Source organism: Atractosteus spatula, chromosome 3 (assembly GCF_055471065.1).
Source record: "Atractosteus spatula isolate fAtrSpa1 chromosome 3, fAtrSpa1.hap1, whole genome shotgun sequence".
Taxonomy (NCBI): domain Eukaryota; kingdom Metazoa; phylum Chordata; class Actinopteri; order Semionotiformes; family Lepisosteidae; genus Atractosteus; species Atractosteus spatula.
Window position 1 is genome coordinate 61,345,365 of NC_142708.1, and position 27,879 is coordinate 61,373,243.

At 39.6% G+C, this 27,879-nt stretch overlaps 1 protein-coding gene across 1 annotated transcript in view; it reads right to left on the bottom strand.

Moving 5' to 3' along the window:
- The window catches only part of nnt (nicotinamide nucleotide transhydrogenase), a 61,654-nt gene that overhangs the window by 18,521 nt on the left and 15,254 nt on the right, over positions 1–27,879 (bottom strand). The window contains exons 8-18 of the mRNA XM_088910561.1: positions 26,827–26,960; positions 26,029–26,220; positions 25,330–25,483; positions 23,044–23,205; positions 19,013–19,123; positions 16,352–16,497; positions 13,932–14,127; positions 13,260–13,493; positions 10,137–10,297; positions 6,158–6,337; positions 4,193–4,352 (exon numbers count right to left, since the gene is read on the bottom strand). Of these exons, the coding sequence (XP_088766687.1) occupies positions 4,193–4,352; positions 6,158–6,337; positions 10,137–10,297; positions 13,260–13,493; positions 13,932–14,127; positions 16,352–16,497; positions 19,013–19,123; positions 23,044–23,205; positions 25,330–25,483; positions 26,029–26,220; positions 26,827–26,960 (1,830 nt within the window). The remainder of the gene's footprint in view (positions 1–4,192; positions 4,353–6,157; positions 6,338–10,136; positions 10,298–13,259; positions 13,494–13,931; positions 14,128–16,351; positions 16,498–19,012; positions 19,124–23,043; positions 23,206–25,329; positions 25,484–26,028; positions 26,221–26,826; positions 26,961–27,879) is intronic.

Sequence of the window (27,879 nt, forward strand, 5' to 3'; positions counted from 1 at the left end):
AAAATGCTCAAAACATTCTCAGAAAAGGCTCTTGTAAAACAAATTCTAAAAATCTCCCTGGAAATTAAAAACCCGCAACTTGAAATGCATGATTGTGCTCCCCAAAGTTTGGAGTTAAAAAGAAAAATGTGAGGTGGACTTGACAGTAGAAGGCCCTACCTTCCCACGTTGTTTTTGTTACATGAGGAAGGAGCTAGCCCTGGTTTTAGGAGACGCAATCCAGCAGGTGGCACAGCTCATAGTAAGTGGTTCATTTGTGAACAACTGCTCGTAGACCAGTCGAATCCCCTTGTTTTCTTGATCAAAAATGCTTTTTTTCCCCCAAAACAATCTTTAAGGGTGACCTAAAAGTGTGTGCTAGATTTTTACACTACAAGGCAAACCCTTGCCTTACAGCAGGGTTTTCCAATCCTGGTCCTAGAGACCCACACACTTGCTGGAATTTGTTACAGCCAGCCTCTAGGTTACACAACTGAACCCTATTAAATCAATTTAATATTTGGATTAATTTGACCTGTTTGATTTAAATAGTGTTTTATTGGCTTTTGGAAGCAGAAGCAAGTATATATATTTAAGCAATATTCACATATGCCAGAGAACTAAGGTTACTTTAAACCTTCATTTCTGCTGAAGGTCTGAGCCATGATGAAGATTATCGAAAAATGCCAGAATATTCTATGCCCAAGACCACTGCAACTAAATTGGACTGCAGCTGACAGCTTTCATTTCAGTTATTTTTTGAGGGCTCTACATAAACATACAGTGCATAGCAAATACAAAGATTTAAATGAACTGGAAGAGCTGCTCTCTTCTTGATCAGTACTGTAAAGTCAGAGTAATAACTTTCATCTTCAAAGAATGAAAATCACCAGGACCATGCTATACAGCCTGTGTCTGGCAACAAGTACAGAAGTGTTAGTAAAGAACTGAAAAAAATAAGTTCATGTATGGTTTATAGATAATGTTATTATGCTATTTCCATTAAATATTTCCATTAAGATATTCCACATGTCCTATATCACTCTCCCATCTGCCGTGTACGAAAAAAAACAAAAAGAGATAATTTCATATAAATCTTCATGGGAAACATCTGCATTTTTCTTCTGACTGGCTTACTGCGCATTATTCATTTTTTTGTGGGAGGAAAAAAGCTCAGAGAAACTTAAAAATAAATACTGCCAATTCAAACAATCAATTTCGGTGTCTGTTCTTTGGTAGAGCTGCCACGACTGTTCAATAATTGCTTTAACATCGCATGTAATATCTTCGGTCTGTAGAAGTTTATGTGAATTTTTCTCATTTATGACAGTTCTTCAACAGTTTTTTTTTCTGGAGGATTATTCATTAACATAACAAAAACAACAGCCCAGACAAATTCCGTGGGCTCATTTGAAAGGCTTACAAAGTCTGTCTTCTGGTGTCAATCACCATGAGTGGAAACATACCTACTGAGGTAGTACCCAACATCCTCAAGTTCTGATCTTTGAGAGAAACAAAAGTGCATACTAGGAATGAAACCCTGCATACCCATTTCACCGATCCCCCCCGTATCTGTTCTTATCTGTTAACCACTAACCGGAGCCTACCCTGGCAAATAAAGGGTGCAAGGTGGAGTACACCCTGCATGGGACACCAGTCCATCGGAGGGCCACACAAACACGCACACACTCAAACCTAGGGCTTATTTTCCCACAAGGCAATTAGACTACCAGTATGTTTTTTTCCGTAAATGTGCTGCTGAACATTTTCTTTACATTTTTGGACTGTGGGGGGGAAACTTGAGTTCTTGGAGGAAACTCATGCGAACACGGGGAGACCACACAAACCCCATGCATATAGCACTCCAGGAGTTATACCACTGCACCACCATGCCATCCACGCCAAAGATGTCCATTCCATTGCTAGATTGTGTCCCCTTTCAAACTTGCTTTGACAATGTAATTTAGAAGGCACGTTCTGACAGGCTAAAAGTGCTGAGCTACAAGGAGACCTGATCCAAGTATTCAAAACCCTCAAAGGCACTGAGCAAGTCAACCCAGCAGATTTCTTTAGAAACAACAGGTAATGTTTTCAGAAACAAACGCAAACCAGAGGACATAAGTTTAAACTATATGGAACTTAGTGCATTTAGAATGGAGAACAGGAGGCACTTTATGCAACGGTTGTGAGAGTATGGAACAAGCCACCCAGACATGTTGTTGAAACTGACTTCAAGAAACATCTGGACAGGATTCTCAAATTAATTAGTTACTAACAACCAAATTGATGAGATGATTTACATACTATCCTCTCATTTGTAACCATGCTTACGCCGTTAAAGGCATGTGTTAAGCTAATTGCGTGTTAACACAGACAACACGGGACTTATTGACAGATCTGTGCCCATATCCAAATCTGTTCTTTTGAAGAAGGCATAAAAATTACAACAATCTGTTCCTTTCCAGTAGGGAACATCAGATGAATGTATGACAGGAGCATTAAGTTTTGGTCCTTTAAGGCTGTAATCCTGCAGGTTCTATGGGTAATGCACAATCATCAATAGTAAAGAGACAATCAATTAATTTAATGTAACCAGAAGAAAGAAAACAGCCAAACCTTTGTGTTTCTCCTTTTCACTTTTTCAGCATGGATTTAGCTTGTTCCTTCTCAATCAATTAACTGTTTGACTTATTGATTCAAATAAATCATTTAGGGTTGGAGGAGACAAAGTAGCCCTCAAGGATATGGACATGAATTATTGATGGTAGAGGGTGTTACAGCAGCCTGTAGTATCCCGTCTAAGGGCTGGACCACAGCTCTAAGAACCCACATAAGACTATTTGAAGGATTCAAATTCTGTGACTGACAGAGTGGCAAGTGAATTAGAGGAATGAGGGCTTCCTCTCTGGCTGCCACCGAAGCACACATTGGTACTTTAACAGGGAACAAAGACGCTGTTGTGGAGTAAATGACTGGACCCAGGAAGATCAAACTCCGAGAACAAAAAAAGCGAAGGTCAGTAAAGTTGCTGACTAGCCTGGATTTCAAACTGCCAGCTGACAGGCTTTGGTTTCATGGAAGAATTGCTATATTGTGTTTGGCCCTCCAGTCTTGTTTATGTTGGTTGTTCTTTTTTCTCTATTAAATTAAAAGCTTTTAACTTGACTTTCTCGGCTCACCATCTGTCTTCTTTGCCGCCCTGATAGAACCATAACCTGTAAACTTTCAAACACCTCTGTTCAGCAATAAACCAAGCTGACATCATAATGTGGATGAAATTATGTTATTGGACCCTTTAGGTCTATAGACAGCAAAGAGGACAATGAAAACCAAGGTTAACCTTCCTTTAGGATCGGACAACTTTATAAAAAAATCTATCTACAAAGGCCACATTTTGCTTTTCTGTCACCTTGCCCAAAAAAATGAAATGCCCATTTTGAGGAAAGGCTACATAAGATCTCTAACTTATTTATTTAGAATAAGTCTGAATATTGCAGCAATATTTTTTTTTACTATTTTAAAGCTCACACACAAGCACTCAGAAGACTTTGTTGTAACCATCTGGTAGCATCTGGAGTTCCATGCTGAAGATGGAAATGGAGCCAGAGCAAATACAACCATGAACCTAATATTACATTTTAAAAGTCAATTCGCATAACAGGATTAAAGAAGCATCAGTCAGTTTAATCTATCTTGGGGCTTTGGGACTTGCTGGGCATTCATAGCTAATATAAAGGGATCAGGAAGGACTCAATAAAACAAAGAACATTTATTGACAGATCAGAATATTTTACATGCTTCCAAGCAGGTCCCTACTGACATCCAATAATCATGTAACTAATATAACAGCAAGCTTCATCTCTTAATTTAATTGTCATTCTTCCAAAGCAGCTCAGAAGGCCGCAGGGCTTTACAGAGGCTGCAGGATGGAGGTTGGATGTAATCAAAAAGGTTTATATGAAACCTTGGAAGTAAAAATAAATGTGACTCAATACCCAGGCTTTTCTCTCCCTTAGGCTGCCGTTTAATACAAAAAAAAACTATTTACAGGAAGAAATGAAACTGAAATTTCAACCTTATTTTTGGCTTTTTAGCAAATTTGACCGTTTGTTTTAGGCCTTTTCTAGGAAACCACATGGTGCGAAAATCTGTATTTTGGCCAGATGACTGGCGCCCAGTTGCACATTAATCCCTGGTCTGATGGGTAAAGTACCTGGAGTGATGATAATGCTGTTGGCCTCCTTGATCATCTCTACAGTTTGGTCCAGGTTGACCTCTGTATGGGTGCCGGTGATTTCCATAGGCTTTCCAGTGCCTGTAGATGATGTTCCATATCCTCCGAGGATCACGTTGGCCAAGGAACGGTTCATAGCCTGTTGGCAACAGCACCGACCATCAGCCCCTGGACAGATCTCATCACTTCCACCTTAGGTACTGTCATAATTTAGATTTTTGCTTTTGACATCTATAGTTTAGGTACACTTGTGTGTTGTTCACCTAGCAACAGTTTCATCATAACTCAACGGAGTAAAAAATACTAAAAATATGACAGGATTAGAGTCCATCCCATGCGAGTGATATGATATTTCTGTACATGGATGCAACTGAAGGGCCAGCATCTCTGCCTAAGTCCTCCTGCGCAAAAGCTCTGTTCATACTTGTGCAAGTACTGCACACCTTCCCAGTGAACATATCTGCAGTCACTGGAGGCTAAAAATCTATATATATGACAAAAGATAAGAATGTGCTATGCTATATCAGCATGAGTGTTGCACAGGACCAAATAGAGGTTAAAGAGCTAGACTGGGAGGACAAAGAAAAGAGAATGGGTGGGGAGTGTAAAGGCTAGGAGGCTTAATAAATGTAAATCAGGGTGACAAAATCTAAAGAAAGACAAAAGACTGCAGAATTTATTTATGCATATAAGAAGACTGAAAGCATATTGCACCACCTTCACCCACTATGAAGTGCTGCCCCTACCTAGGTGACTCATAAGAGTCATTCTGTACCAGCAGCCCCAATCGTCTAGGGGCACTGCAATTTATTATTTTTTATAAATTACTGATAACATACCAGTAAATTACTGATAACATGCCACGACCATGGCAGAAACCACAAGAAGAAATGGCTTGTTTCTTTATTCTGTGAAGCAACGTATGAGAGAGCATTTTGTCTAATTTAATAACAATAACAGTGCCTCCTTGTGGAAATGAAAGTGCATTTCCCAACCATTCGATATACTGAAAGGGAACTAAAATCTTGTGTGTTCAGATTCAGTGAAACAGGGTCCCCCAAGGATTTATAGTTTCTGACATAACCAGGAGCAAAGTCCACTCACATCTCCAGACACTCCAATGTTTCTATGTAGAGCCAGGATTTTTTTGGGGAATCTCAATGCTAAATTGCAGAAGATAAGTAAACCCCCACACACAACTAAGATCTTTTCAAATTATTTTTACTATTTAAAAACAACATGTCAATTGAAATGCCGTTTCTAGGGAGCTCATCTGAGAGATTTTCTACAATGGATTTTGAGTGGAAATTGACTTCAAAAAGATTGCCTGCGTTAGCTCAATTTCCCAAAATCAATATTTAAAATTTAAATATTTTAACAGGGTGACTTTCAAAAATCTTTTCTTCTCCCTTTTCTAAATCTAAAACCCAGCTATATTCCCATTGATATAGCTAAATAAGAACATATTTATTAAGAAACAAATTTTGCCTTTGCAAAGATCATTGAATGGAATCACTTTACAAACATCTAGTTGGAATTATATATTAACCGTTTGTACAGGAGATATTATTTGGGCTTTTTACTGCGTGACATCAATTTGTCTACAGATTGGAAACTTTCTCAACTGGATTAAGTCTGCTGAGCTATAGGTGTGCCCAAAAGAGAGTCTCACCTTGGAGTAAAGATAAAGGGCTACACCTTCCAAGGTTTTAATAAAACTCGTCTGTTACAGATGTCCCTAGACATGTGAATACAGAATCTTGCTGGGTAGCAGCTGTTGGTCCCCATTGAGTGAACTCACTTGACCCCAGGGTCACCACAAGCTAATTCTTGTAGCAGTGTGGGGACATGTGCAGACCCACTCAGGGCATGCCTGGAGACAGCTGTGGCCAAGCTCAGTGGAGATCAGGAGCACCTCAGCACGTGCCCGCCTGCTATCCTTACCACACACATGATGTAGGAGAGGATGGCGCCAGAGGAGCCGATGAGAGCGCCCACGATGGTCAGCAGGTTGTTATTGAGCAGGAAGCCCTCGGCGCACAGCGCCCAGCCCGAGTAGCTGTTCAGGACTGTGATGACCACCGGCATGTCTGCTCCTCCGATGGCTGCAGTCAGGGTCACACCCTGGGAGGGAGAGGGGAAGATTAGGAGACGCACACACATAGGCGTCAGCAATTGGCTAGGAGCCCTCCTTGGAAAAGAAGGCGGAAAAAGAGCCATCTTTGCACGCATCAAGCACTTGGGCGTTGAAAGCCCCATTTTACGTGGCAAAGCTCATTTCCTTTCAATCGGACTGACAGAATGTTTTTACAGTCAATTTTACTGCTTTTCAGGCACTTCAGAAAATATATCATCCTAATAAAAGCAGTAAAATATTGAAGCAAACTTTTAGTCTTGTGACAGATGATTACTAGTAGATCTATTTCTATTGGTAGAAAACCAGACTAGTGTAGACTTCCAGAGCTTTTTTCACTCCCTTACAAGACCAGCTCATCTTTTTCACACTATAGCTAACTTTCCAAAGCCAGATTTAATAGAAAAAAAAGATTTTTAATAAAATAAATGCATTATCTTTTCTAAATTTGTCTTTAATCTTATTGCAGTTAGCTTCTGAAAATAGCTCCGCTTTTTTTAACAGCATTAAGGCTGTCTGAAATGTCACTGCAGATCTTTACTGTGAAATGCATGGATAAAGAAAATGCTTGTTATTGCAAGAACATAGGCACATACTCTGAAAATGTGTATAGTACTGAGCAGCCTTAAACCATTACTAAAATGCCAAAAATTGAACAGCAGTTAATGTTAGAAATGACTGAGACGTCCTGCATAGGACAGTCGGTCCCACAGACTCCAAATGACAATGCGCATTACATAAACTCCTGCTGCAGAAGAACACTGCAGTGACCTAAACTAAGCATACATGCAGTGCACATAATCACTGGAAATAAAGCAGGTCCCATAAAAATTTTAAAGGACTCAACATGTTTCCAAAAATATACAGCTTGCACTCAAACACCTAGACCAGACTACAATCTGTTATTTTATTAAGCATTCCTTGCAAAAACATTTAAATAAATCTATATGAATTCAGGACCCACTCCACAAGAGAAGAAACAGAACACATATTTTAGATCTGTTTTTCCAATAGGGTTTGGAAGCTGAGAGAACAAAGTATATTGTTATGGTAATTGGAAGGGGGGCAATGGAGGTGTCTTAAGAATCTAGAGAAAATGGTTAACAACTGGCTAGTATCAACAACTGTATCTCTCAGGTGCATCACAGGAAGAAAGGAACTGAGGTGTTCACTGAGTTGTACTGTGTGTGAGACACATTGATCAAATGAATCTCTAGCTTTCCTTGGCTAAGTAAGATCTGGGTAAATGATTAAGGATCATCAACAGTCTGAAACAGAAGATAAAATATGCAGGCAGGCAGGCACAGAGATACAAGAGAGAGGAAAGGACACAGGAAGAGACAGAAAGACACAAGGAGAGAGAAGGAAGCATGGAGCTCTCGTCTGGCACTTGTCCTGCTCATGCGTAAAGACCAGATTCCAGTTAAGTATTTGAACCTTGTTAAGTCGGCTTGCCTCTTAATGATGATTTCCTAGAGAGCCCCTAGGTTAAAAATGGTCTCTTCTGAGCAGTGGACGAATTTTTAGAATAGAGAGATAGGTTTCCCATTCACTTTCTAGCATCCAGATATATAAAGAGTGATTTAACTGTAGGTAGTATTATTTAGTTTAGAAGGCAGCTTTATCTCACTTGTTGGGCCATGTGGGTGTTATATAGATCTTTGAATACTTGGTAGCAGTCTGGGGTTTTTCTGGCTGGTCAGGACTCTGGGGCGCCTTGTTTATTGTGTAACTTGTTTGTTGTATGTTGTGAAGTGTTTTTTAGTGTGCGTCACTGCTTAACCCAGTGTGCCTGATTTATTATTATTTTAATTAAAGCTATGCTAGAGAACAAAGATCTCAAGTGCTTTAAATCACACCAACCACTTGGTTATATTCTTGGCGTAATCTTTACAGATTGGGGGTTATGATGATTTATTTTACTTATTGATTATTCTGCTCAGTCTATTTTATGTATTTCTCTTTTTATAACCCCCCTATTTGGATCAATAAGTTCGAATAATTTACTTTTGTATAATAACTGTAGTCTTAACTACAATTTTGGGCACGATTGAATCCTCTACACAGGAACTATGAAGGCAAGATGCAGCCTAAGAAACCTGTTCCCAGTTTGAATTGCCATTCCTCAGCCGGGGACGCCAACAGACATTGAACACTGTAGGCAAGTTGACTGCTGAGATGAGAAGACTGTATCCAAACTCCATTTTCTTTGCTGGTGCTGAATCTGGATTATCTGTTGCCTTGTATAAGCAATTGGAAAGATGTTGCAGAACCACAAGAAAAAACAGCTTTCCACCATTTACTAATAAATCTTAGCGGATGAGTCCAGCTGTCTGTCTTTTTTTTAAAATCTTATTACGTGTTTTCATCTTCCAAAACACACAACATAATTCTTCATTCCAAAATAATGATCTCAATATTGCATTACATTTATAAAGAAACAATATAATTACATTACATTTTAAATTGTTTTCTTAATCATCACTATATCTTTTATACTATTATGTCTGTCTCAACAGAAGGGATTGACTGTATTTAGTCAGTATCATTTACAATGATTGGGTATTTTACTAAGAAATTACTTTATGTATTTATTTTGAGGTTAACTCTTCCCCTGTCGCAGGTCATTAACCAGCAGAAAAGCTTCCCTGTCTAGACATGCCCACTCAGGGCTGTTTGGCCTGGCTGTAAATGAGACACAAGACTGCTGGCTGATGTTCACCTGAGGTGCAGCTGAACCACAGTGGAAAAGCCTTCCAGCTACACCCCAGCCACTCTGGCCAGGGCAGCTGTGACTGGAAAACAGCAGTGGAAACAGGGTACAAGATATCTTGCTTTTAAGACTTGCCTAATGTGTTACACACCAGCAAAAAAATTTCTCAGGTAATCAGATTGACAGGTAATCAGAACCACATCGAAACAGCCAGAATCCAGGGTGGTTTTCAAAGTAATGGCCCTTGAATTCCATCTTCGGTGGAATGCTCTTTAAGTAAGTCAAGCATTTCAAAAGGATAAAAAACAAGAACTTTCCTGACATTTAATTGTCCTTCCAAAGTCTTACTGTAAAACGTCTTCTATTTACCTTGCGTTTAAACCTTTATGAAATGCTAAGTCTCAGAAAATTTGAATAAGGCTTTTAATTTAATAAAAGAAACATAAAAATATATTTGAAACTTCATCTTTGTTGTAGTGTAGAAAGTTTAGCTGCCAAAATTTGCATTCTGTATCTTTAGCTTTTGTATGCTTATTGTCCTGATATCAATTGAATTATTTCTAGAGAAAGAATGTACTGATTAAAGAGCACTGTTTCAAGAGACTTTAAGAGGACTGGAATTTAACTTTCTTACCTTAAAAATGTTTTCTCATTATTTAAAATTTATAGCTATAGCTGTGTTTATCTGAATTGCAAAATCTAAATCAACGAATTGTTTTCAGTAGCTATTTTGTCATTCAGATACTAACTTATTGTATATGCATTGTTTTTAATCAATGTGTATGTTTATACATCCTTAAGTTTCATTACTCTTCCATACTCAGGAGTAGCCATTGGGGAATCAGGGGTATTTTTTTTAGTTAATAATATGTGCATGTGGTGAGACGAGAGATTATATGATAAGCCTGCATCCTCAGAGCAACTGGATTTTTTTTAATTTGTATCTTTAGTGTCAACCTAGGTCAGGTGCATGTTGCTACCAACTTATCTTGAGAGAGCCGCATGTTGACTCACTTCCTCGTTTACCTCACTTCGTACTGATAAACGTCAAGTGAAAGGCAGAGCCATATGCTTACCATGATGGCGGAGAGCGCCGACACTGAGCCAAGGCAGGTGATGCCCATGGTGTAGCTGGGATCCATCATGTAGGGGATCATGCCACCCACGCTGGCTGCTAGCAGCCCTGCGTTCAGGGCGTGACGTCCTGGCAAAATCAGTGGCGCTGAGTTCAGGATGCCTTTAGGAGAGACAACAGCATGTTTAACACTGAGGCAGTTCCCAAGCTACTCGCTGAAAGGCCCCTCACCATCGGAGACCTGCTTCCAAAGGTACTGCTAAGTCTGTTATACTGTTCTGTTACACTGTGTGTACAAACTCACTCCCTAAAGCAATACATCTGTTCAATCAAAGAAAAGATTAATTTTCCGGTCAACAATTAAAATGTCACCTAAGCGAGCTTTATTATTCACACACTTAACCCCATCATTACAACTGAGAAACGTGGTTGAAGGTTTCGTGAAACTGGATGCACTATTAACTGACTTCATTTAATTTTAACCAGGGTGGACAGGAAGTGATGAGAATTATCAGCCACCCACAATTAGAGGTTTGTGCTGCACTGTGTGGCACGATTAGATGTGTGCATGAGAAACGGGGATGAGGGGAACAGTGCGGATGAGGTAGAATGATCTGACAATGTGCAATCTTGGCACCGGGAGGAATTCAGCCTTCCAGAGCTCAGACCTCCAGCAGAGCTGCTAAGTCCAGGCCTGAAGAATCATGGTGCCTTGTGCTCTTTATTCCAAGTAAGCCCTCAGCTGCCTCATTAAGACACCCGATTAAGCTAAATTGACATCTAATTCTTCCCCAAAAACTGCTTTGTCAGATTTCATAAAACTGCAGGAAAATATCACCTGTAAACCTCCAGCTCTTTAAGAGGTCAAAACTCTGAAGGGCCCGATTTTGGAGTTAAAGTTCTCAATTCCAGTTACAGGTTTAATTAAGGAACAGACTGCTCAACAGCAACAAAACTCAGAAACCAACAAAGTTGTTTGTTATTGGATTAAGGGTTTATTGCTCTTTGACATGACATTTTCACATTGACAATCTCTCCTAAGAGATAAATATTTTTTAAAAAATCAGATTTGTAATGATGATGATTCCTGACTCTGTTAAATCAAATACAGTTTAATAATAAATTTGGAGTTTGTGCTGGAAACAAAGTATTACTGGTAATACAATTGTTGCTAATTAACTTGTTTTGTTAACCGATTAATCAGCAATGTTATATCAAAGCCAAAATAGAATTAGAATGTGCAGTTCTTTGATTTAGAGGCCTTTCATATTATATTATAAAATGGTAGGAACAACAAGCACTTTGTAAAATCTGGGTGATGCACAAGGGAGGGTTTAATAAATTATCCTGAAAGTATTTAATACTTGAATAAATTCCAGATGCCGCCGCTTTTTTTTTTCATCTTAAATAGAAAACCCAATGGAAAATGGACTCTGTCATCTTTTGGAGAATTAGCTCTCGAGATTTGCTTTCTCCGCGACTGTTCTTTTGTTTTCCTGAGCAGTAGAGATGGAATGCTAACTGGAAGTAATTTTTTCCAGCTTTGAAGAACAAGTGGAAAATGACTGGGGGCTCAGGGACTAATTGCCTCCTAATTTTGTGTGGTTGTGTCTGGCCATACATAAAACGTTGTGCATGTGCTTACAGGCTGAGCTAGCTACTGAAGAAGTGGCACCCCGATAATAGGGAGGGGACTTTTGGGGAGAAAAATAGTCTCTGGAAGAAATCAGATCATTGTTCACTCTGGGAAATAACAGCATTGATTCTCTCTATCTGCAAGAGACCACACTCATAAAACCCACATTTGTTTTACACAAATACGAATTTGTTAGTCCCTGACAACGATACCATTCTGAACACTCACTCATCCCATCAAATGACACTTCAAAGTTCTAGAAATACAACCTGGAAGAAACCGGCAGAGTTGCAGAAATATGTATTAACACCTTGTGTCACAATCACGAGAACTTAGTCTTTTGATGCACTCAGAAGGAAATGATAATTTTGTGAAGATCTAAAGGCAAACATTACTTTATGTGGGGAGAGTGCTATGCTTTTGTATTCTCCAGACGTCACCTTTGTAGCTAGGAATGTTACCTTGTCTTTGCATAAACGGAGAACTCATAGCTTCAAGCCAGCTGTATTACTCAAATCTATGATTTCTGGAATTAAATCATAAGCGGATTTTCATCATCACATGGCTCCCTGAAGGATCAAGTTCCTTGGCATGTTTTGGCTGTTTCCCACAAGTCCCAGCAGTCCTGTCAACCCCCCTTTGCAGCACATTGTCCCCCCTTTATCGCCCCAGACCACATCACATCACAGTTCGAGCCTGGCTGCTTTCGACAGGCTTCGGTAGTACAAAGAAAGCCTGCTGTGCACCCCTGTCATTCTGTCAATACCAGTGTTGTCATTGTTTATCCATGACGGTTAAAGGATATTTCCTTTCTTCTCTATTTTCCATTACTTTTCCAGGACTGGAAATGAGGCTTGCAATTATCCAGGTTTTCCTGGATGTAACAGATGTATAGTTTATGTCCATGAAGTCTCAAAGTAGAGCACATTATTATTACAGCTACAATGAGTGCTAACGCCGGGCATACCTGAGTTAGCGACTGGTGTGTCAGTCCATAGGTTTTTGATATTCACTTTCTTTAACCCAACATGAACTTGCCATCAAATTATTATGGCTATGGATACATTAGCTCTCTCAGATCAAAATACAGAATATGGCAAACAATACAGTTAAACTGAATCAAAACTTTGATATTACAGGATAATAATTACCAGGGGTTATTTAATCCCACCACCATGTGGTAAATCTCCTGCACTAGTTCACCTGCTGTAAACCTCATGCTCCATTCACACGGCACTTAAATGCGGGGAAACATAGGACTAGGTCTGAGAAAATAAAGGTGCTTCATCACAGGATGAAAGGACAGAACAAACACTGTTCCAAGGAATAATCCTTTTGCATTTTGCTGCGCTTTACTTTTCTGAGCAATTTAAAAAAAGTGTAAAGGACCTTACATGCAACACCCTAAATAACAGAACCTGTGGAACCTGTGTGGGTGCCGTAGAAAAAAAGGGGGGCATGTCCTCAGGTCGGGCAGCGCCCACTCACCCTGCAGCTTGCCGTAAGCGATGAGGGAGCCGCTGAAGGTGACACCCCCAATGTAGGTGCCTAAGTAGGCGATGATCTTGGTGAGGTTGGCAGCAGGGTCAGTGGCAAAGTGGGGGTACTCTATCATGTACTCAGCCACGCAGGTCAGCACGGCCGCCAGGCCCACCAGGCTGTGGAAGGCAGCCACCAGCTGAGGCAGGTCTGTGATCTGGATACGCTTGGCAATGGTCAGGCCTGAACCAGAGAGAGAACGACAGGCGGACAAATGAACCAATATTCATTGTTGAAACCCAACAGAGCTCAGACTAATAAAACCATTGCCTCTGATTGTGATACAGCTCTGAATTTGACATGTTCCTCAAACCAAGAAGTATGAGTGGGAAACAATGAAAACCATTGATAAGAGCTCTTCTGAAACTATCAGAGAGACATTCTGAAACTAAAAAAAGCAGAAATGGAGAAAAGACACTATTCACAGCACTTTTTTAAATGTTCGGTGTTAAGAGATGAAGAGACTTGGAAAAGCTGTACCAAATTAATAGAACACAGATGTATGTTTAACGTTTCAAACAGCTGCTTATGTCCAAGACATGCACTATCACTGACATGGATTTCACTGGTGTTGCTGGTCTGGTGCACTTATCAGTCACACACGTGTGCACAAGCTCTTACCAATGGTGCCACCCACTGCCATGGCCCCACTCATCTGTGCCAGGAGCTCCGGAGATGGCTTCAGTGACCCCAGCGTGGCAGCCAGCCCCCCGGCCACGCCGATCATCCCCAGGGCATTGCCCAGCCGAGCTGTGCTCTGGGTGGACAAGCCCGCCAGAGCTCCAACACAGCACAAGCCCGAGCCCAGGTACATCATCTGCAGGCACACACAGCTATCAGTTGCTGGAGAATTCATTTACAACAAAGTTTTCACAATATGAGGTATTTGGTTCTATTACTGAATGATCCTATTTTAATATTAATATTTATTTGACCTCTGCATATGCATCTAGCAATCAAGTAACGCTACTGGGTGTAGCCTGTTTGCCATATCAGTATGCTTTTCTATGGGTTTTCTCATCTGAAATCATAGTCAAGGCGATTCTGGAAATAAGTCAGGATATCAGCTTTGACAACATGGCTCACTACCTTCTTCAGAACCCAGAGAACAGGATGTGTTGCACATTGACTTTGAGTGGATTGACTTTTGAATACTTGTACCAGGTCCCATTGAAGTTGTCTTTGTTCAAATCTAAAAAGTTGCAGATCTTTTAGATTGTGTGAGACATTTCTTTAATTCCAGGAATAGAATTGCTCTGGAAAGATTTGCCCAGTCTTGAATACTGCCAGTCTTCTAAAATTCAAGTATTTAGAAAAACAATATTGACCAGAAGGTCTTTTCTTTAGTTACAGCTGTGAATATACTCTGTACTAGTTCAATTAAACCTTACTTTCTGAATACCTTTTGTACTATTTCCCTTTGTATTCACCAGAATGAAACCAAAAGGATTCTAAATATTTTTCTGTATTATTTGTCACCCTGATGGTAAAATTACACAGTTAATCCTGTTTAATCCAAAGATTTCAGGTTAATCATGACGCATGTAGCAGTATATACTACTGTGGTTATTTACATATTTCAGAATACTGCAAGACCTTGTCTTGCATGAGTGTTTGAGTTACTGTTATTTTAACTATTTTACCTTTGTGTTTTTAGAAATGGTTACTTTAGTTAATTTACAGGATTTCCTACTTGCCTTAGGATACAGTTTAATTGCATATTTTCCCTCCCCTCTCTAGTTGTACTGTGTGTGGTCAAGCTGTAGTATGCAACAGAAAGTTATAAGACCTACTTTTTCCATTGTTGGCAAACTGTGGGCAGTTTAGTAATTAGTAATAGTTTGGCATGTGGGTGGCCCTTTTAATTAATTTACTAATCAACAGTAAATTAATTAGAAGGGCCACCCACATGACAAACAAGTCAATGGACACAGAAGGTATTTACTATTATTAAATAATCAAGACCTGTAGCTAAATAGAGCTGCAAACACATTTTTCTAAAGTCAACAACAACAAAACAAGCTCAAAGTGAGCCATTATTGTTTTGGAAGACAGAGAGGATGTTTTATTTGTCTTTTTTTTTGTTCGTGTGTTTACTTTTAAGATGTTTAAAGGTTAAAAGTTCTATCCATTAATAATCACTTTTGTTCTACATCACTGGTCCCTTGTCAGTGTTTACTATCCCACCACACCCTGCTAAACTGATGACGTAGTTCCTATGTTGACTGGTCAAGCCTGCAAGTAGTGGAAAACAAAGTCAGCCAGCAAAGGCAAACTGCTCGCTTTGCCAGACAGTGCAAGCCTACAATGGAAGTTAACTAATAGCATCTTAGAGATCCCACACTGTCTACCACAGTGAAATCAAGAGCCAAAATAATACTGCATAGGGTGCTACATGGCAGGCAGGTTCTAGTGGTACCAAATCACAGTACAGACAGTTTTCTGCATGTTCTTCTACATTAGTTTGATTGGAAATGTGTCTACAAAGGGCAACAAATTTAAACCCTGGCCTTAAAGGCATATTTAACCTTTTTTAAGTCTTGAACAGAGAAGAAATAGGGGTGATTTCATATACGTTTTCAAGATTAGAAATATTGAATGGCAAGGAAAAACTCAATCTAAAGGACTATTCCAGGACTAAGCATGAAAGATTTGAAGGTACAAGTGGGAATTCTAAGGACTGTAGGATTCTGGAACACATTGTTCACCCATGCTGTTGAAGGTACCTGGGATCCAAGAAACAGCATAAATTCCATCTGTTAATAAGCTACCACTAAACAAATGAGCAATATGGGCCATTTATATAAATGATTTCTGCTCATTTATAGCTTTTCGCATTTCTTATAATTTTAAGCCTGTTTTTTGTTTAAAAATGTTTTAACACTTTGAAAACCTTTTATTTTTCATGGCACACAGACTTAGGCTATCAGAGTCAAGGGAGTACTCTTTCACTGGACCAGCAAGGCCTGTCGAGACTGTCAGGAAGCAAGAGTTATCCTTTGCTGGGAGAACAGGGCCTGTGCAGGTTGTGCACTGCTCACCTGTTCAATGTTGTATCCGCTCTGGAGGGCAGTGCCGTACCCCCCCACGAAAGCTGCACCAGGCAAGAGGTACAGGTAGTTGTACTCTGGTGGGTCAGTAGGGCGCTTGAACATGTCCAACATTTTCTGCGTAACCAAGAAACCACCTGGAGGAGAGATAAACAGAAAACCGTTAGTTCCACTGCTTGGGCAGTGCTATTGTTGTTTGACGCCTGCTAATCAACTCTGCCCAGATGCATGAGCCGCATTGCCTAGATGCTAGAGAAGAGGGATCATAACTTGATCCCTTTCTCAACAAGAACCCACAGTGCAAACATTAGGGCTAAGGATAGAGTCGTATGGGCTCCAACATGATGCCCTGGCCGACTTTCAAAACCATCAAACCCCAGCAGCATCAGCTGATGTACCTCTTGGGAAATCTTCAGTCATCTGACCACTCAAGGTCCAAATCAGAGATTTCCAGACTTTAGGACTCATCTTGCACAACAAAGTGCAAAATTGCATCAACAGGTTGAGTTGTTTGGAACCCCTTCTGATTTTCCTTTTCATCTTTTTGGGGATAAATAAAAATAAGACGGATGACAAAGAGTATTAGTACAGGCTGCTGTTAGATGGCAAGTAATTAATTTTATCTTATAAAACCTGTTACAAATTTTGTTGCAGTTCAAGGTGTCATACAGAGGGATTATAAGGAGAAACTACAAGCATAGAATGTAACGCCAACAACAGCAGCTCTGTTACGACAAGAGGAATCAAAGCCTCCTTTGCTCGTAGAAGAGTCCTTGTTCTCCATGCCCTCTCTTTTAAGTTGTTTCTAGGAATTGGTCCAATTTCACGTCATCAAAGGAAGCAAAAGCTTTTCATTAATTAGCTCCCGAATAGTGGAGCTGAGTTTATTAAACCTGGACCAACTGAAGACATTTCTGCACACTGGCAGCCTAATTTCTCTGACCTCCTAGGATTTATACGACATAACAAATTCAGAGTAAATGAAGTCTTACACTAGTGAGAGTGTAATCTGTTTCCCGGAAGTAATCAAAGCATCTGAAATGCTTAATTCAAATTAAGTTTCAATTATAAAATCTGAATGACGTATTGAAAAAGCAACTTACTCTTGAACATGTAAATAGAATAAATGAAGAATCAAGAAAACAGTCATTTAATTAAGAAACAGAAAATGTATCCCAAGCCATCATCCTTATTATTTCCTTTCAGTTAAATCAAGCAAAACAGAATCATGTAGCTGTTGTAGAGGATAATGATTTTAAATGTGTTTGACCCTTGACCACACAACATAATACAGTAATGGCAGCACTCGCATTGCTAATGATTCTTTCCCTTTAAAACACACCCATTAAATTAAGAGACCATGTATTTCGTGAAGAAAACAGTCTATTCCCCTTTTGCTGTCATTGTAAAAGCAGATACTCTCAAGTCCTAGGAATTATTTAATCAAACTATAAAAATGGAAAAAGCCATGACATTATGCTATTTCAGTAAAAAAAAACTAAGTATGGTCCATGTGGTATAGACAAATATTTTTAAGGGAAGAGTATACGTATTTATGTTTTAGATTTGGGGGAAGTGGGGGTTTGGGGAGTTATTTGAGGAACTACTTTTGTGTGTGTAAATGAAAGATTTCTGGAATGGTAGTGAAGGAATCTCTTTAATAGGACATTAAACTCCTGGCTTCAGGTGGATAAGAGGCATTTTCTACAATGGAACGCAAACAAGAGAAGGTCTGAGAAAGTAATGCATGGTTATTAGTTAGAAGTGAGATATGGCTATAAATGTCAAGGAGTAGGGTTTTAAATCACAGACACTATTTCCCAGTGGGTTTTAGCCAGGAGCGCTAACACCGGCCACTTGAAGGTCCTGTCTGCATTCCTCGGATTTCAGACGTGATGTTTTGTGGTTGATCAGATTTACAGAATTCTTAGCTGACATTCTGATTTTTCCCAAAACTGTGGCTCACCCTCTATCTCTGATTTAGCATGATTTATTACGATTGTGTGCTTTTGGAATGAGTTTTATATTTCCCATTTTAGGTGTAACTGTTTTTCATGTGCTGTCTAAAGTATTTTGTTTGGGAAGCTTTCAAAGGAGCTCGACATGAATCATAATTTATTGTCTAAAAGAGGCTCAGTTGCCATCGTTCATGCATAGTAGAGGGAAAGAGCACCTCAACCCTTACCAATAATGTTACACCACAAAATAGCTGTTGAACTTGTTAAGGGCTGGCAAAAAGAGCCAAACAAAAAAAGGCAGTGCATAAATCCCAACACGCCTTCTAAAATATCCATTATTCCAAACTGCAAGAGAAAAACATTTTTCTTTCCCAGTTTTGGATTATAGTGATCACCACAAAACATAACTCAAATATGGATCGACACAGATGCCCCAGTCTTCAAAACTAGACCATCAAATGAATTAGCAAGTAAGAATTGGTATTGGAATTGGTAAGTCACAACCTAGCAACGATGAAGGTCCATTTGGTTATAGTATCCTGACTGTTGGTTTACTTCTTCAACAACAACCAACTTGCCAAATAGTTAGCAAATTCACCCAGTCCAGTCAGAACTTTGCTTTGAATTGCTCATCAACCTCCAGGACTCTGGACTTGGTGGTGTGAGAAGTTCTAACTCACTTGTGGATGCTTACCAGCAATGTTGACAGAGGAGATGAAGGCTGCCAGCACGGCCAGGACCTCTGCTGTATTGGTCGGTGTGTAGGCCCCCCCCATCAGAGAGAGCCCACCCACTGCAGTGAGACCTGTACAAGACGAGGAGAGAGTCAGCCACAGCTCCAGTACTGTCCTCTGCTCACATATTAAAATCTCCAGTCCCCACCAGATGTAGATGACAACAAGTGCCAATAAAATAGGTTCCTGGTTATTGCAAGCTGCCCATATGCAACTTAATTTACTTAAACATCTACAGATTTTGCCAGTGAGAGGCAATCAGAGCACAGTGTTGTGCCTTCAGACATTAATGCATGCACCGCAGAAATCTGGAAAAGACACATAAAAGAAAATACAAAAATTAACAAATTGAATAATAATCACATGTATATAAGTTATGTGCAGTAACCAGCATGCCAATTTGCATGTTAGTTGTGTACACACCAGATGGAGCCCAAGCTCTAAATCTGTTCACGCACGAATTGCACTTGGCGAGAGTCAAGCTTTTCAAGTTTGACGCACATAATAAACAGAATGGGAGAACATCTCAGAGAAGCGGAGCACAAAACCATCAGCAGTTCCTGCCGGGATAAGGAGACTATGCAGTTCTATGCTAACTCACAAAATGACTTAATATAGTTACTTAAAATTCACTGAAAAATCTCTCAGTAGAGAATATTCGGTTGCAACAGAAAATTTTTCTTTCCCCTTTTCTTTCAACAGTTCTGAGACAGTTATGCAGCTTTATATACTGTATGGCAACGAAACATGAAGTACTGTAACAACACCAGGCAGCAACTTCTTCGAGCTGCTCTTACCTGACATGTTCTGAACTGTGCTACAGTGCATTACCAACTAAAAAAACAGCCAATATTCAATCTCCATAACCTTGGCAAAATTATGACCCTGCTGCACTAGCCCGTATCACAGCCTGCTTGAGGTTGCCAGGCTACAACATACAGGTGGATTAATGTCTGTTCTCAATGTGTGCTTGGTGCATCAGCAGAGTTTCATATAACAGACTAACTCGACTTTAAGTACTGTAGGGCACATCAAGCTAAACAGCACTAAATATTTGGCTGGTGTTTGATATCTGTTCGCCACCTCTTCTTTACTCAACTCATTTTTTCAGGTTTAATGCAGCAAATGCACAGTGTGGCTTTCTTACACAACCAGCCGCACTTGTAGAGGCGGCAAAGATGGACAGTTTGCATCTGAACCCCACCAGCATAAACCAACAGTCGAAAATGAGTCATGAAGCTGCCAGCAGCACCGTCTCGCCGACAGCTAAGGTGAGCAAGGCAGTGATGATCTGACAGCGAAACTCAACACAACCTTGTACTTAAATCCTGTGCCATTTGGGTGATGGACTTAAACCACAGATGTCTAGCCCGGGTGCCTTAGTTTTCAGGACCTAGCAAGTGAAACCCTTTCTCTGCTTTGAACTGCAGCCTGTTTACTGCTTATGCTTTTCTAGAAGGTGACCTAATGAAGGGAAAGGGATATTCTGGGTGTTGAAGGTTTCAGATAGATTAAAGACATGGTGAAATTAGGCACCATGATGAGAGAAGGAAAAAATAACCAAGACGTTTCTTATATCAAATTAAATCTCTTGTTTGGGTCCAAGAAGTCCTATTTTTACTCCAGTTTCAACTATTATGGTGACAGCTCAAAAGAATATGAATAAGGAACAAGTTCAATTCATCCATCAGAAATGACTGAGGGTGATTCACCAAAATGGAAAGGAAAATACATCTGTGAACAGTATGTTTTTCTATTTTTTTAAAATTAATAATTGAAGATATCCACTGGAAAACATCAGAAAACAAACTACAATTTGAAATTTTATTAATTTATAACTAGTATAAATATTGGTGTGCTTACATAAATCTTCAAAATAACTAAAAAAGATTCATTCATTGTGGAATAGCAATTGGAAGTTGTGACTTCAAATCCGAGCTGAGACACTGCTGTTGTACCCTTGAGCAAGTTATTTCACCCTTATTGTCCCAGTATAATACCCAGCTGTATAAACAGTACAAATGTCAGTCACTTTGGATAAAAGCATGAGCCAAATACATTAGTAACAGCAATTATTAATATTTCAGACACTGACATATCTTATCCATATAATTAGATAATGTGGCTGGACCTAAGATTGTTCATTTAATACAATGTATTTTATGAAAAGCAATTCAATTTAACATTTTCCAGTCATTTATAACAATTTGTAACATCTGCTTTATAACTCTAATAACACTGACAGATGTGCTGATGTTCCTTCCTGATATTTCTTCACACCACTCTCTTGAAACAGGTAGGGAAGAGTCTGTTTAGTATCATTATTCAAGTCTTTTAGTAAAAACGTTCTTTGATCATGACAGCAAATGAATGAATACTAATAAGTATATAACAGAGACAAAACAAAATATACCTTCATAGTTCCTTGCGTTTCCCTCCCAGAGTGATTTAAGTGAGGGGAATTTAGGTTTTCTCCAAATTAAACAGTGAAACACAAACCACGAGTGGAAACTATATGGGAGTGCATTAAAAACCGAGAACAGCAGGCACGCCTTTAACCAAAGGGTTGCAGGAGTATGGAAGAAGCTACTCGGCCATGTTGTTGAAGCCGATCAAAAAAGTAACTACCAAACTGGCTAGATGGGCTGAGCAGCTTTCTCTTCTCTGTAACATTCTTATGTTATTAGGTGCTCTCCTCTCACCCAGACAGATAAAGCTGTACCTTAAGAGGAATCAGATTTGCAGATGTAGATCTGGTTCTACCAGACAAATGCAGTTTGAATAGCTGACTCAGAAATGGCTGAAGGATAATCCTAATTAAAAAAATGCTTCAGAGAAAGACATTTTAAACTACATTAATTGAAGCCCTTGAAGACATTAAAATGGCCACACTGAGAGTGCAGTAGGTACAGATAAGTGTTTAGCAGGACTAGCTCAGTCGCATTTTTTTTAACAGCCCTGCCTACGTGATGGTTTGTTTGATGTCGACCACCATGGGCTTATTAGAGACAATTAAACCATTCCTAAATCCACTGCTGCAGGGTACGAGCTTAATGAACCACGAACACTCCAGCTATTTCACTTGTGGTTCCCACTTTGGAAATAAAAGCATCCTTATGGGGGGATATCAGAATTATCAAAGCCTGTCTACGCACACGACATAATGAACGAATAAACACATTATGCATTAGGCAGGAATTTAATCAAGGCCCATGGATCAAGGCATAAACACTCACAAACAAGTCCTCCATTAATGTCTATGGAAATTCAAACCCCGCCAAAGTTACTGTTGAAGACTGACTTTTATTCAGTGTCTGGTTTACTTCATTCTGGTATACAAAACGTTCCATGTATAAGCCTAGTGTTATTACTTTTAGAAAATAATGATTTTAGCACAATTAAAATTCAATCTTTATCCAAAAAATTATGTGAATTATATATACTTAGTAAGTGGAATACTACTGGGATTAATTCTGGCCTGGGAAGTATTCTGTGAGCAGTGTACATGTCTCCTTCTGGGGAAGTTTACTCTGGGAGCTCTAGTTTCATTCCATCATCCAGATCTGTGCCGGCTTTGCTGGCTTTATTGATCGCTGTTTCTATATCGTCCATGTCTGGGTATGTTCTTTGAATGGGCTGACATCTAGAGTAGCTCTGCTTTATGCCCCAAGTTTTCAAAAAAAGCTCTGAGCTGCTGCAACCCATACCAGACCTTGATTATAATGGACAGACCAGTCTTTTTAATAATTGTCAGAAATCATCTTTCCATTATCATATGACTATATAAGAACCATGTTATTTCAGAGATGAAAAGGAGCTACAAAATATTAATGAAGTGAAAATAGATATCTTTGATAAAACATATCAAATCTGAATGAACACAATCATATTACCAAAGGCAAAGAAGCAAGAGTGTTTGTGCTATTTTGTCAAAACAAAGTTACATCACTGTTGCATATAAGTGATTTTATTAAACTTTCGCCAGACTCACCTGAGATAGCATTGGTCACGGACATAAGTGGAGAGTGGAGGGCCGGACTGACGCCCCACACTGTGTGGTATCCCACAATTCCAGCCAGGCCGAAGGTTGTCACCATCTGAGTGAAGGCGGCATTTGGAGAAGCAATTCCAAGCCCAAGCAGACTGGCAATACCTGGACAAGAGATGAGTCTTAATCCAAAAGCACAGGTGGAGAAGATCCACATCAGACAAGGGCCAGTACGTCTTCCCTCAAATCCCCTGTCTACACACCCAGGGTACTTAAGGGCTCCCTGTATGTTTTATGGGGTGTTTGACTGTTCATGGAAAACCCAGAGGAGTGACATCACTAACTTTTCTCACTGTGAGCCCTGTAACATTCAGTATGCGCTACCTCGTTTGAAGAAAGAAAAACAGGCGGTTATTAGAAAATAAAATATTAGTAATTAAATGATTAAACTGCCTAGAGAGAGACATAAATTACTTCTGGGACACTTTATAATGACAATGCGTCACTTTTATTATTATGATAAAATGTGAACTTGGCACGGAAAAGTTTAGGTAATTTCAGCCAAAGATGGCTTCAGTGTATAAAAATATCTCCCCAATTTCTCAATGGCACAAAGTATAAACTTAATCTACAGATCACTCAAAGCTGCCAACCAAACTCAGGCCATAAGAGAAGTGATCTAGGAGAGTCATGCAATGACTAATGCAAGATGCACTAATGCAAGAACTTGATTTTCCATTATTATCCATCTAGCACCTTTAATACTTATATTTCAATATTTTCTTTTTAATGTAAAAATCATATTTTATATAATATAATGCTGTAAAAGAAGCTAGTCCTTTCTGGCCTAAAGACAAACAGGGCTGAATATTCTCAGAACCCAACTGAGTTGGATATACAGTACCCAAGTAAAAACTGATTAGTATTCTCCAGTACTAAAGTCTGGGAAATACGGCACACACACATGGTTCCAACTCAGAAAATAATAAACTGCAATATGTAGGCTATCTAAAAAAAGAGAACTAGTAAACTTGTAAACAGGGATGTGGGTGGGGAGACTCTGGAGATGCTGTTAGTAATTTAGGAGGTGATTATATACCTTGTTTAGACAAGCAATGCTAAACCTTTTGGAAGCCAGTGCAAAGAGTTGCTCTGTCTGTCTGAAAGTGGGACCTTACTGATAAATCAGGTCTGTGGGAAAATGCTCGCCTACAGACTGCGAGATTTTTTATGTGCCTCGTTTTATTATACCTGGTTTCCTGGCACTTCGGAAACCAGCTCATATCAGACCAATTAAGGGACTTGAAAAGGTAGACAGCAGAGCTGCCTTGTTTTCATCCTTTGTCAGCCTTTTTTCTGTTTGCTTGTTTTGCATACTTATTTACTACAACAGTGCAATAATGTTCTTGATTTTACTACTACACACAAGAAAATCTCTTTTATCTGTGTTTATTTAAAAGCAGTTATTCTCAGCAAACATGTAGCAGAATTTTATTTCTGGCCTGTCTCTTAATTTCGTAGGAGAATGCTTTGATCTGGGGCCAGTGCTCTCTTAGACAAAAATAAGTGGTTCTACAGAGAGGGTATTTTGTCCGGCTGTTACCAATATAGCCAATTCGGGCCTTTTCAAAACCTGCCGAGATTAAGTGTGAATTCATAATTGCATCTGGTTCCCTGCCACAGAAAGAAAATCCTTAAAGTGGAAAAAATAATTCTTACATCACTTCACTGTTAGGTTACGGTGTGAGAACCAAACAAATGCTGGACGAATACCAAAAAAAAAACAATTAAAAGAGGAAGCCTCAAATTTTATCCCCTTGAAAAACCAACAATGTTAGGTATAATCTACCCTAATGGCATACATACTCTACAAATTTCAAATATTATTAAAATAAATTGAATTTCATAAAACATGTAAGTCAGGCCACATGACATCTTTTGAGTAACAGGGAAGGAATCCTTAGTACAAGAACTTAATGGATTGGACAGCCAAATTAAGGAAAAGCTAAACTCTTTGTTAATGGTCAATTATCCCATCACTTACCAATAAAGTTGGTTTCAGCAAGGCGCATTAGAAACCTTGTTTTAATAAATATTTTAATAGTTCTTGATCTCCAGGACTTTTGTGAAAGCCAAGAACCACACCCTTTCATACATTTTATCTCAATGATTGTTCTAGGTACCCTGAGGCGATGCCAGTAGAAATAACCCAGATCTAACTTATGTGAAACTTTGAAGTTTGAGGTGAAAGAACAGTGGAGATCTATCAGTATTCGCCTGTCTCCTCACCCCCCGTGTAAACGCTGGCAGTGGTCATGGTAGCCCTGAAAGGGGAAATGGCTGCCCTCTTTTCAGCCTCGATCTCTTGAACGCTCTTGGGCTTGGGAGGAGCGGCTACGGGAATGTTTTTTGGCTGCGGAGCCGGGAAGATGAATTTGCCATCCTGTTAAAAAAACAGAGACACGCATTGGTAATCACCAGTCACTACAAGAGTATACAGGACTAAGTGATGTGCCAAGGACAATTATTTATGAGTAAAGGCAAACTGAAATGCTGATTCACAGGACACACTGTTTCTTGGTACATTTTAAGTCTTTAGCTTTCAGGCCATTTCTTCACGTCTCATGCACCTGTTGAGAAATTAATCTATAAAACCTCTTCTTCTAGCTCTCTCATTGTTTTTGAATAAAATTCAGAATCACTAGTATTCTTGCTGTACCCCACCATTGAACATAGGGTAGGGTGAAGAAGTGTAGCCAGACTCCTCTCCCTCACCCATTTTCAAGTTAATCATCTATTAACACATAACAGACAGCAGAGTTCCATAGGACTCATAGGTCCCGGAAGACCAGTGCTGTTCGGAGGAGAGGTGCGCCCCTCACCATCCACACCGCCTGCCTGCAAGCGACCAGGAGTCACCAGGGCTTGCCAAGAGTTGAGACTGCCCTTAAAATAAAGAAGCACACAGCTCATTTCCCGTCCACTCACCTTCATGACCACCGAGCCTCTGACGACATGGTCCATAGTACCGTAGTCAAACTCGTCCTTCACCTCAAAAGCAAACCGCTCCTTGTCCGGGCTGATGGCCCTCAGGAGTTTTACAATGTTGTTGGAATACAGAGTGCTAGCCTGGGTGGGCAGCCGGCTGGGCAGGTCTGTGTAGCCAATATGAGTCACCCCCTGAAAGATTGAACAAACATGAGAACAAAACTGTTTTACAAGGACCTGGAGGCTTTAAAGTCTTTTAAGATTTTGTTCAACGAGCATGAAAGGACAAAAGTACAAGCTTCTGGTAAACCATGCAGCAAGGTGAAAGCTGATTTGTGATTACAGCATCCCTCTTTGGATGTTAGTCATCTTTTTTTTTTTAGTACACTTCCTTTGTAAAATAAATTACGTGTCACTTTACTGGCACAAAGTAGTATTTTGTAGTTCTTCATGTTTTTTGTCATGACTGTAATTAAAGTATCTAACACTCTGCAGAAGCAAGAAACCTGCCAATGAAAATTGAAACTTCTTCATCCAAACATTCAATTTCTACATATGGGAAGTAGGAAATACTCGGCCAATAAAGTCTCTTTTGAATATGCATTTTTAAGGTGAAATCAAAAGAATCCCCCTAGCTGTTTCAAATGAAAAAATACAGACATAGAGATTGAAGCCGCATTGTTCAACCTTACAGACAAACGGCGTAGCTTTCACAAGCTGCACGCTATTCAGAAAGGGGCCCCATCAATGCTAAAGGCATGCAAAGAAGCAGATGCCCTTTATTCGTACTGTTACTACCTTGTGCACGGACAGCTCCCCTGGCACAGTGGTCTCAATGTTCCCTCCAGCTTCAGCAGCCAGGTCCACCACCACAGAGCCATCCTTCATGCTCTCCACCATCTCCTTGGTGATGAGAATTGGGGCTCTCCTCCCTGAGAAAAGGATAAGAAAACGCCTCATTTGAAGGCACACTCTGGCACATTGCTTATTTCTGTAAGTTACTCATTTTACTAGTCTGACATGTTATCCAAATATTTTTTACTGAGCAATGCAGGAGAAGTTCCTCGCTCATGCTGTGCCTCGCCTGGAGTTTGAACCCCCAACCCACCGATTATGATTCCAGAAACATTAGGACTGCTCCACACTGCTGCTCTCTGTAAAGGCAATTACCCACAGCCAGCAGGGTCCTGCTGGGCAGCGGTCAGTCAGGGATCTCTTGGCCTTCCAGAAAAAAATATAATTCCCATGGCTTAATACAGCTCAGGGCACATCAAATGGTCAAAGGCTTTGCTCATGTAGGAGTGAGTCCACATGTCTCCTTTTCTCCTAAGAAGTACTCCCTAGCTGCCAGAAAGCCATGTCTTGGAAATAAAAGGCATTTCGAATTGGACAGCTATGATTTACAAATATATATATATATTATACAGGAAGCTGCTTCAAAAGCAGGAAAATCCCAAACTGTTCTCCAAGATACTGACTGGTTCACAAAACTGAAAAGCACAAATTTCACCTCCTGACATCTATCTCTAAATAAAATCAAAGAACAACATATTGAGTCTGCAATGAAGAAGTGTTTAATATATTATTTAAAATGAACAGTTCTAGTATTAAAAATATTAGAAATAGCAACAAATGTAAAATCACATATTGCTGAGCACTACATTAAAATATGGTCAAGAAAATGAATATCAAAAGCATACTTAGGTGAAATATTAATAAAAAAAACAACTTCTTTAGAAAACTGACTCCCAATAATAAAAGCACCCTCTCACTAAAATTTTAAAAATTGCTATCCAGATCTATAAGCATCAGAAAGGTAACAAAAGAGACTAAAATAGATAAAGGATAACT